Here is a 12367-nt window from a genome sequence, read left to right as displayed (position 1 = left end):
CCAGGAGACCCCACCCATCTGCTGCAGTGCCACTGACAGCCAGGTAGCCTTGACCTACCTCTGTGAGGTGATCATGGGGTGATGGCCGGGCCCCTAACCAATTGCATTGCACCTGCCTTGGTTGGCCTAATGCCAGTGGGTGTCATAGCATGGTTGGCCGGCCAGCTGGTCCGCTGTTCAATTTGTATATTATGCTTTATTATAGGTAGTTGGCATCTTGTTATCTGACTCTATAGTATGGTACTATATTAAAATGCATACAATTTTCTGTGTGGTTTGCAAAATCAACAAGAAAATCCATAGTTAATAATAATTTCAAATTTCTTGAAACTCCCATATCATGTTGGCCCTAGGTTTGCATTTTTATTATAAGTTAACAAAGTGATGGAACATATTTCTCTCTGGATTTGCTGTATGAAGTGAGACATTGCTCTTGTATGTTATCAAGCTGAAATTATTGGCAATAACAGGTAAAGCATTAGTTGGTGCTTATGGGAAATGCAATAAGGACAACCAAGAGCATTTATCTATAATCAAGTATAGATAGTATAATATCTTACCTAAGAAAGAATTCTTCAGTGAATACCAATGCTGTTTTATTACTATAGTCAATTTCTGGGTTCATGGGTTAATTAGAAGAACTCCAAGTATCATTCTTAATAAATATTTACTCACTGGTTACTACGTCTAAGGCACAGTGCTAAGTGCTGCCTATGACCTCATCCTCTACTATCCTTAGAACAATGAGATTCTCTAATCATTTGTTTTCTAGACACATTGGGGACTGATCCCGAGAATTCTCATGCTTTCTGTTCTAAGGCTTATGGCCAATCATACCTTAAAAAGATACTAGCTTGTAAGAACATGTAATAAATAACTTCAAAATGCAATGGGCATTTAATTTTAAAGTATGCCTTTAACGTTTATGTAAAACATTTTTTGTACTCGTTCAATGGAAACTTATCTGGCCACTGGGTAAAGCTAGCAATAAAACTACTGGTCTGCAATATGTTAAGAGTCTTACCCAAAAAGTAGAAATACAGCATTATTCTAGGCAAGCTGCTTATTTTTAGCTTCATTCCGACTTTTTCTAAACTATAATGTAACAATATATATACCTTATAGAGGATTAACTGTCTACACTCATCAATGTACACTATATTAACATCATATGCAGACATATACAGCATAAAGGAACATAATGTGTTCAGATAACTTCCAAAAGTTCAAGATGATTAATGGAAATAACGGAGATACTGCAAATTTTATCTATTAAAGATGGCAGAATTCCCATGCTTTGTATAATATTATACTGCAATAATACTTTACCTATTTAATCAAAAGTGACTATAAATAAGCTATAAATGTTCAGCATTCTGAAACATTTCCAAACTTCATTAGTGTCCCTTTTCCTCCCTCTCATGCAACATAAAAAAAGATTTTAGGGAAAATGTATATACAAAGATGTGTTAAAGCATTTTGGCTTTAAGAGAAGGCTCAGAATATAAGTCAAGAGTCTGATCTAAGATGAATGTTACAAGGCATTTCAAAGAAAGAAATTTTTCCACTTTATGATATTCAAAGACTATCAGTGATTAAAAGCTTATGGAAGATATACTATTGTAATAAATATTTAAATATATAGAACAAGTGTATGGAGTAAAAAGATAATAAACATTTAAAAGGACCCACTTACCTCTTCTACATTGGAAGCAGTCTTAGCAGAAGTTTCCATGAAGATAAGTCCATGTTCTCGTGCAAAAGCTTCACCTTCTTCTTTTTTTACTTCTCTTCTAGATTCTAAATCACTAAACACAGGAAAGAAAGCATCATGTTATTAATGATCACAGAACAAATAGAGGCATCTGTAGAAAATGTACCAAGAGTTTCAAAGTTGTACTAAAGATTCTTTCAATTAATTTTTAATACATAATAAGCAATTGAATTATGCTGAGTATTATGAGGGTCACAGTGTTTAGAAACACTGTCTAGTTTCAAAAAACTAATAATCAAACAGAAGATTCTGAATTACAGCCTATAATGCCAAAACTAAGAGAAACCTAAAGGAAACATCTAGCCCAACACCCTGCCTTTGAGTATAGTGGATTCCTAAAGAAGGAACCATTTTACTCAAGTAATAAATTGAGAGAACAGAACTACACTAGTTTCTTCATCCTTCAGCCAGACTGACTTCCTATGAATGTGATTAAAAATAAGTCACACATTCTCAGAAACTAAAGGAAATTGCTTAATAAAATCCAAAGTACTAGGAATATATATTAATTAGATTATTAATCCAAGTCGGCTTAATTCCCAGTAAAGCTGTTAATAGAAAAAGAGAAACAAAAGTCTAAGCTAGAAATCTGGGACAGGAGCATGGTATTCATTTTTATCATCCTGGAACTGTATTAGTAAGGCAGAGAGGGAAAGTAACAGTCTAATTGCAAGTGTGTTCTACTGTAAAAGTTTTGAAACTTCACTATTATAAAGTATTTTAAGCACACAGAAAAGTATAGAGAATAATATAATATCCATTTAGCATTGACACAGTATTATGATGGGTTTATATCAGTTTTTCTGTTGAGAAATAAAATAAAATGTAGTTATACAGCTCAATGCCTCCCACGTGCCTATCTGTTCCTGATCTTATTCTCTTCTCTCCTACCTCAAAGGTAACCAGCACTCTATATTTGGCATTTTCATTCTCAGGGTACTTTTATATTTATACTCATGTAAAGAAGGATTTTTTGTTTTTGTTTTTACATATTAAAAAAAATTTAGATGTAGTTATCATTCTACAACTTACTAATTTTGGTCAATATTATGTTTTTCAGATTTATATAAATAATATATATAGGTCTAGTTTCTTAATTTTTTACTGTTGTATTATATTCTATTGAATGAATGAAACAATTCATTTTTAATTCTCCATTGCCATAGATCCAAGCTCACACTCTAGGAGAAGCTGGTAGGGTGATTCCATCCAGACCACTGTGCTGTACTGAATCATTAAAACATTTTTTAATGATTACCTTTTCTGATAACCAATTATATTGAAGAACTTTTGTCAAGGGAAAATACAAAGAAAAAAATTAGCCATAATTTACTTTTCCCAAGTAATTAACATCTTGGTGAATATAATTCTATATAACTCATTTTGTTTTTCCCTACCGGAATATACTCGTAATCACTATTCATCGTAATTTGCTTTTTTCCCATTGACTATCCCGTGGATCATTTTCCCATGTCATTTTTGCAGTCTTTTACAATATTATTTTTACTGGTACACAGTAAAGATGGCAGTATATTTTATGCAAATCTGCACTGCACAAGTTAGGAATAATACAAACAAAACAAAGATGTTAAAGTCTCATTCACCTAATGTTAAGCAATGTCAGTGTTTCAGCTTTACAAAATTCAGCAGGAACTTCATAACCTCAAAGCTGGCTGACTGGTAAGCTGTCATGATGTTTACAAATTGCTGTTATCAGTTACCTCCTTTCTGTGATTGAAACTTCTGTGGGTGATTCTGGTGACTATTTTGTAACCTTCACAAGTTGTTACACTTTAGAAATGTTTCATGATTTATTAAATGCCATCTAAGCATTCATTCAGTTTAACAAGTGCTGATAAAACACTCCTAAAAATCAGACATGGAAGAAGACAATGTGTTGATGGAAGCTGAGAGGGAAGTGATGCAGCTCTAAGCAGAGGAATGTAGGCAGCCCTTAGTAGCTGAGACAACAAATGGATTTCCGCTATCTCCAGAGAGAAACAGCTTTTCTGACACCTTGATTTTAGCCCCATAAAATTCATTTCAGACTTCTGACCTCCACAACTGCCAGATTACAAACTTGTGTTGTTTTAAGTCTCTCTCTCTCTCTCTCTCTCTCTCTCTCTCTCTCTCTCTCTCTCTCTCTCTCTCTCTCTCTCTCTCTCTCTCTCTCTCTCTCTTTCTCTCTCTCTCTCTCTCTTCTCTCTCTCTCTCTCTCTCTCTCACACACACACACACACACACCCCACCTGAAATGTTAGGTGTGATATAAGATACTATAAAGGTAATAGCAAGTATAAAAGTGATTGTACTATAAAATATTAATGGCAAGATGAGAACTTAAAAAACAGGCAAACTATTTTAGCATTAATTAGGCAAGGATATTTATCCAACTATAATCTGAGGGTCTCCTGTGAGTCAAGACTCTACCTGGATCCCAGAACAAATTAGTCAACAAAATAGACAAAAATCCAACTCCCCCTGCACTCATGGACCTTATACTCTAGTACAGTGTTTGCCAACCTTTTGGACCTCACGGACCACCAGTTGGCGACCGCTGCTCTAGCGGGAATGAAAAATTTGGGGGTGGGGAAGAAGTGACAGGGGATGGGAATACATGCTTCTGAATTCAGCTCATTTATCTGACAATCATTCTTAAAGGAAAATTAGCTTTGAATTACACAAAACCTTCAGGAAAATACCTTTTTCTTACTACCCCTTTCTCCACTTTATGCATATGCCATGTTTTACTGAAACAATCTCTTATTATGGGAATATTTAAAGTTATTCCCATATCAGGATCTGATTATGTTTGCCTTTTGAAATGTTATCTTAGCAAAGAGGGTTAAGAACCTAGATGTTTGAAGAATTGTTCAAAGAGGAAGCGACACAGCTATTCATGGTCTTCTTCCGTTTTATCATCCTACTTTGGTCAATTCCTGTTTTCCAGGCATAAAATCATGTTGTCGTCTTTCACTTTTCATCCCCATTAGTCCCATTTAAGTTGCTTTTCATTACTTAAATCTTTCTTTCCTAAATCATTCTTTTACTATGCCCACTTTTTGTTTTAAGATTTGTATGCTAATCCTTTAGCTATTAAAAACTTTTATCTTTGTAGATTTTGCTTTCTAATATTGGTTATTTCTTGTATAACCAATTTAAAATGCCAAAGTAAGAAAAATCAGTGTTATCTGTCACTCTGACTAGGTCACTGCCCTTCTCAAATCTCTTCATTGGCTCCCTAGTGCTTAATGCATCTAATTCAAAAATTGCTTATTCCCTGTTTCCATGTCTACCCCAGTTCATCTCATCTAATAATAATCACCTCATTTATCTCTGCTCACTCCCATTCACTCTTTGCATGTCATACATTCTTTTTTACTTTCTTCTGGCTTCTTTCCTAAAATGACTTTCCATAGCTACTATATCCCTAATTGTATGGGCCACTCATCTATAATCATTAGAAACACCTCTAGTATATACTATAAGCTCATCATAGGCAACCTAACTTAAGCCACCCATCAAGTTTCACACATAGGAAAACACTGGAGATAAATATATAAAAATTCCTTTTCCTCTCCAAATATTCTCCTCTTATTTCATACATCACCACTGAATGACAGTATAAATACTTCCATATTACAAAGACTAAAACTTCCTTCCAACAATCTTACTTTTAAATGGTTTAGTGAGGCGACTTAAATGAATAAAGGATAAACAAGAAAGCCCCTGAGTGAAAGCCAAGATAATACATACATCAGGTTACAAAATAAAATATTAGCCTTTTACAATGGAAGTATTGCTTAAATAGATATTTTCTTTTAACAGCAAACCTAGATTTCTATTAAAAAAATACTTTCTATAATCAAATCTATACAGTATACTGTTATTTGTTATCTTTTTAACAGCATAACTGACATAAAGGAAACTACCTTTAATATAGTTTGACATGTGTATAGCTGTGAAGCCATCAGCTTCCACAATGTTTCCTCATACCCCAGTGTAATAATATTCTCTCTTCCACCTGTACCTTCAGCAACTAATGATCTGCTTTCTGCCACTATAGATTAGTCTGCATTTTCTAGAATATATATAAATAGGATCACACACTAGGTCTTCTTTTTTGTCTGTGTTTTTCACTCAGCATAATCATTTTGAGATTCATCTATTTTGTTGTACATACCAATAGCTCATTCTTCATTACTATGTGGTATTCTTTGTATGGCTTTATTCATTCACCAGTTAATTAAAATGTGGGTTGTTTCCAGTTTTGGGCTGTTACAAATAAAGCTGCTATGAAAAACTTGAGTATAATTTTTTTGTGTAAACACATGAAACGTGTATATTGGGTAAAAACCTAGGAGTGAAATGGCTAGGTCAGTGGTTGGCAAACTCATGAGTCAACAGAGCCAAATATCAAGAGTACGACGATTGAAATTTCTTCTGAGAGTCAAATTTTTAAAACTTAAACTTCTTCTAATGCCACTTCTTCAAAATAGACTCGCCCAGGCCGTGGTATTTTGTGGAAGAGCCACACTCAAGAAGCCAAAGAGCCACATGTGGCTCACAAGCCTCAGTTTGCTGACCACGGGGCTACGTGATATTGCAGACGCATGTTTACTTTGTAAGGGAACTATCAAATTGTTTAAAAAGTTTTATCACTTTATACTCCCACCAGCTGTATATGAGTTTCAGTGCTTTACATCTTTGCCAACACTTACTATGTCAATCTTCTTAATTTTAGCCATTTCAGTGAGTGTGCAATAATGTATCATTGAGGTTTTCATCTGCATTTCCCTCACGATTTAGTAGTGTAAAATATTTTTCATGTGCTTACTTGCCATCATCTGTATGTTTTCTTTGGTGAAGTGCTAGTTCAGATCTTTTTAAAAACTGGGTTGTCTTTTCATTAACAAATTAGGAGAATTCTACATTTATTCTAAATTCCAATCTTTTGTCAGATATATGTTCCACATATATTTTATCTTAGCTGGTAGCTTGCCTTTTCATTTTTGTAACTATCAATATCTTTTGAAGAGAAATTTTAAATTTTGTTGAAGTATAATTTATTTTCCTCCTCCTATGCCTTTTTTCTGTCCTATTTAAGAAATGTTTCACAATACTGGAGACCCTAAAATTTTTTCTTCTAGAATTTTTTTATACTTTTAGCCCTTACATTTAGGTCTATGACTTAATTTTTATATATGGTGTTATGCCATTATCAGACTGATCATAGTAGCATAATAAATCTTGAAATTATTATTAGTGAATCCTCCAAATTTATATTTTCATATAAATTTAAAAAGCAGTTTGGCTCAGTGGATAGCGCATTGCCCCATGGACTGAAGGGTCCTGGGACAATTCCTGTCAAGGGCACTTATCTTAGTTGCAGGCTCCTTCCCCAAACCTAGTCGGGGCCTTGTGCCAGAGGCAACCAACTGATGTGTACCTCACATCAATGTTTCTCTCTCTGTCTCTCCCTCTCCCTTCCACTCTCTCTAAAAATCAATGGGAAAATATCCTTGGGTGAGGAATAACAAAAAATAAAATGAAATCCAGCTTGTCTATTTCTACCTCCTAAAAAAAATGTCTGATGAATCTTGGGATTACAATGAGTCTTTAAATAAATCTTAAAAATATTTAGTTTTCTATCCACGCCACAGTCTATTTATTTAGGTTTATTTATTTATTTTTTCTTAAGAACTCTAAAGTTGCAGTCACCTAATATAGGAATTTTAGGAAGACTAAAGTAACTATAGCTTTGAATTGAGGAACCAAATAACTATGAAGAAAATAGTTTTTAATTATTTAGGAATAATTTATTTTTGATTGGGATATAACTGACACATAATCCATGTAAGTTTAAGTTGTACGATCTTATTGATTTGATACATTTACATAACAATATGATTACCAACATAACATTAACTAACACCTCCACCATGTCACACAATTATTTCATGTTGTGTTAAGAACATTTAAGATCTAGTCTCTTAGGATCTTTGAAGTATGTAATTGGTAACCACAATCACAATGCTGTGCTTAGATCTCCAGAACTCATTCATTGTTTAATTATAGGTTTGTACCCTTTGACCAACATCTCCTCAATCTGTTGATTTTGTTTATAATATTCTCTTATCCCTATAATATCTGAAGTATCTGTAGTGGTATCTGTAGAAGATAAGCAGTTCCTGATATTGGTCATGTGTCTTTTTCATGATCAATATTATTTTATTTATCTTTTCTCAAGAACTAACTTTTGGTTTCATTGATTTTCTTATTACCACCTTTTTTTTTTCTTACCTTAGGTTTAATTTTCTCTTATTGTTTTAGTTTTTATTCTTCAAGTGAAAGTTTAGATTATTGATTTGAAACATTTTCCTAATGTAAGTATTTAATTACTATAATCTCCCTGTAAGCACTGCTTTTACTGCATCCCACAAATTCTCAAAGATTGCAAAAGATAGAAAATAACTTCTGTAAAGCAGATAATATTGGAAATAATGTGGTTCGTAGAAATTGCAGACTGAAAAGACCTCTTGAAATATAATTATCATCCTATGGATATTTTTCAGTTTTTTATCCATCTGTAAATTCATGTAGGCATTCTTTATTTGATTATAAATATGGCACTCTGTGTACTCTTTTAAATAAACTTTAAAAATCTTACTGGTTCCCTTTATTAATGAATGAGATAAATAAAAGCTTTGATGTGTTCATTATCATTTAAGAATCATGATTTTACCTTTCTAAAAACATTATCTTTTAACACTATTTTATAAACCTAAAGAATGAATGAACTATGTCTAGCATTTCAGAAATACTAATTTCATTTTCTACTAAAATTAGTTATAACTTTCCCACACTCTTACAAATTTACAGAAACTACGGGAAAGAACATTTTCCCAGGTACTATCTTTTTAAATGTAAAGCAAAAGGACATTTGTTGCAGATAATGCTCCCTAGAAATATAAAGTTTGGAAGAAAAAAACATTAATATGACACTAAAATAAAGCCTTACAGGTAAGTTTAAAAGTACTAATGTAATACCTACTAAAAAATTTTAAGTGTTTCGGGATTTTAAGAACAAAAGACTACTTGAAATAGTAATTTCCAACCAAGTTTATTTTCTGTATTTTAAAAACCAAATTATTTCACTCATATGTGGAATATAAAACTAAAATTCATATACACAGACAATAGATAGTGGTTACCAGAGGGAAGGGAGTTGGGATAGGGGTAGTAAAGAGTAAATGGGGCCAAATATATGGTGACGAGAGATGATATGACATTGGGTGGTGGGCACACAATGCAATATCCAGATCATGTAGCAAAAAAACTTGAAACTTATATACTATTAAACAATGTCACCTAATTTTAATTAAAAAAAAAAATCTTAGGCTTTTCAAAATTTTATAATTTCAGAAACCATTAACTTACATTTGGACAAATGTACTTCAACAGTGCATCACATAAACAACTATCCACAGTCTTCATAATTAATTTAAAAAAACTTTAAATTATCCCCTTTACCTTTTATTTCCAATAAGCATAATGACCATGTTGGAATTGGAATGCTGGCGGGCATCTTCTAACCAGGTTGTCAAGTGGTTGAATGTATCTCTCCTAAACATAAATGATAATTTTATTACTATTGTCAAAGGATTTCCCCTCACAGTGTACAATGAACACTTATTAAAGATAACTATTTTTAGTCACATCCACTTATGTAATGACAACAGGTTTCAAGTACATATTTGGATTTAAAATCCAGTGATTATAGTTCAGTTTAGAAATTAAATGTAATAGCACTTTATTAAATTTCTATTATATAATTAATATTACCAAATCGATTAACCTGGGGGTACTTTTACATATATAAAAATAATTTAATTACAAATTTCTGTAGTAAATTTATATTTCTTTTAAGAAATACAAGTTTAAAGGCAAATAGCTAGAGCATAAAGACAAAACTATACTTTTATTACTGGTAACGACCTTTATTTAGAAAAATTCTTTGCATTGACCACTGAACTGAAAATTTTCTAAGTTCTCACCTTGTAATGTCATATACTAGTAAAGCCCCCGCTGCACCTCTGTAATATGACCTCGTGATGGAACGAAAGGACTCTTGCCCTGCCTGTGAGAAAAGAAAAGGTTGAGAATTTCCTTTAATAAATTGTCCTCTTCATTTCCTTATTATTCATGTGTAGAATATGGGCAGGTAGGGAATGAGTGCATAAAGGAAAAGAAGGAAACCTAGCTTCACCAATCTTGGGAAAAAGTCACATACTACTACTATTGCTCAAGTCAACCAGACAACCAGATGCACATGCAACCTCCCTACCCCCAAGACCTCTAAACCTCTTTTGGCAATCCCTGACAACCCAATTTACTGAATGGCTTCACAATACATGAATCATTATTAGAGCACAGAATGGACTCCTAGCAACTAAGCTCTGAAGACAAATTTGAAAGGAAGCAAATAACCCAGAGCCTCACATTTGAATTCAATAACCCACTCCCTGGGGCAGCTGTTGACACTAGAATAAATAAAGTCCATTGTAAATAAATGATGAATGACATCTTTACGCCCACCATCTGCTGGTATAAAGGTTGTTGGAAGGCCAAGGATGCAGATTTTATCAGTTATATCACAAACTGCAGTGAGCTTTCAACAGTCATCAGATGGAATTCTTTGAGCAATCATTTTATTATGAAAAACAGAAAATGGTTCTGAATTTAATTTATATAATTTTTCTCCACACTTAATCAATTTTCTCTGTATTTGATATATAATGCTGTCAAAAGGCAACAGGATGTAAAAGTCATCTTTATATCCACTTGTAAAAACAGACGTCAGAGATTATGCAAAATTAGTTAATTTCTCTTTTACTGGTGGCACTAATGTTCTAATTTTCAAGAAAGAATGGTAAAGGATATGCCTATTTCCTTTAAGATTAAAATTGAGACAGTTCTTATAAAATATTTTTTCATTTTTAATCACTTCTACCTTTGAGAAAAATATGTAAATTAAGTAAACATAAAGCCAGTTTTCACAATTTTTTGTATTCAAAACCTACTAACTTCTTGAAACATATTTATGTTTGCATGTTCTGAATTCTGATCTTCTAATGCAAATATTAAGCCCTTCTTACTCTCAGTAAGCACACAGCTCAAGTTCTTCCCTGTTCTAACCCTCAATACTTTATAATGCCTTGTTCTTCTTGGCCCTCCCACCACCCTCCCTCCTTCCCATGCCCCCACACCCAGTGCCCAGCCCCGATCTGGCACCCAACATTCAGACAAAGCCTGTTGAGTGACAGAATGAATCCTGTTGTCATAGTGCATTCCACCTAAATTAGTATACATGCCAGTAAATCATAACATGCTAAGATTCAGTAAAATAACTTATATGTGGAAACTAAAGATTAGACCCTCTCTTGGTAACTCATGAGCAATTCTGGCACTTAGAATAATGTCACGCTAAGTTAGATACTGAGAAAGCCACATATAAGAGGGCTATAAAATTAGCCACCTCAATTCACATAGATTGAGGTAAAAATACTATATGTTACTAGTTGAAAGCATTAAATTAATTACAATTATGTTAATATAATTTATTGGGATGTATCTTTCAAAAAAGACCTTCCCAATTCAAGTTCAAAATTGCAAGCATTATGGGAATTTCTCCTTTAATTGTTTAGCATGGAAAAACTAAGGCCTAAATTTTTAAGAGATTAATTTCACCATGAATTATATATATCAAGTCTGCGATAAAAAATACAAAAAAGATAAATATTTTATTAGTTTAAAATAAAAATCAGGTTTAGAGCTCTTGTATGTGTCACATCTAAACACTGAGTAAGGTGAAAGTCCTTTAAAACAATCTTGCTGGAACACTCTGTGAGATGAGCTAAAATAAATATGCTACTAGAGGAACACCACTACAGAACTAAAACTACATGCCATTCCCTTTCCTCTCTATTTTACCAAAACGAACATATTGCGATATGGAAATAACATATACACACCTTATACTGAATCCACTGAATCTGGACTTTGCCCACCATTATAAAAATCAAACAAAATGCAATTAAAACCCCTCACATATTCCAAGTGAGGACTATGAATGTCGAATGTATCTTAAAAATCTCTAATTACATAATAAGCAAAGACCAGTATTCAGGATAGTTTTCAAATTCTTGAAAGCTGACTTGTAGGAAAACACCCTACACTCTGGCCTAGTTAATGGCACTAGTAGCCGAAAAACATCTTGCTCAAATAAGTGTTTTACTATGGCTTATCCTATATAATAAAACTCTAATATGCAAATCGACCTAACAACAGAATGATTGGTCACTATGATGCACACTGACCATCAGGGGGCAGATGTTCAATGCAGGAGCTGCCCCCTGGAGGTCAGTGCGCTCCCACTGGGGGAGCACCGCTCAGCCAGAAGCCGGGCTCACGGCTGGTGAGTGCAGTGGTAGTGGCAGGAGCCTCTCCCACCTCTGCTGCAGATGGGAGGTAAGAAGCAAAGGGTCCCGGACTGCAAGAGGGTGCAGGCCGGGCTGAGACCCTACCCCTGAG

At 33.6% G+C, this 12367-nt stretch overlaps 1 protein-coding gene across 3 annotated transcripts in view; it reads right to left on the bottom strand.

The window, feature by feature from the left end:
- RAB2A (RAB2A, member RAS oncogene family) overlaps positions 1-12367 on the bottom strand; it is a 63294-nt gene that overhangs the window by 20574 nt on the left and 30353 nt on the right. For all 3 annotated transcript variants that reach the window (XM_036436995.2, XM_036436992.2, XM_036436993.2), the window contains 3 exons: positions 9832-9914; positions 9308-9400; positions 1697-1808 (listed from right to left, as the gene is read on the bottom strand). In XM_036436995.2, the coding sequence (XP_036292888.1) occupies positions 1697-1808; positions 9308-9400; positions 9832-9914 (288 nt within the window). The remainder of the gene's footprint in view (positions 1-1696; positions 1809-9307; positions 9401-9831; positions 9915-12367) is intronic.

This window comes from Pipistrellus kuhlii, unplaced genomic scaffold (assembly GCF_014108245.1).
Source record: "Pipistrellus kuhlii isolate mPipKuh1 unplaced genomic scaffold, mPipKuh1.p scaffold_m20_p_14, whole genome shotgun sequence".
In the NCBI taxonomy this organism is placed as follows: domain Eukaryota; kingdom Metazoa; phylum Chordata; class Mammalia; order Chiroptera; family Vespertilionidae; genus Pipistrellus; species Pipistrellus kuhlii.
Note: the sequence above shows the minus strand (reverse complement) of the source record. Positions and strands in the feature narration are given on the sequence as shown.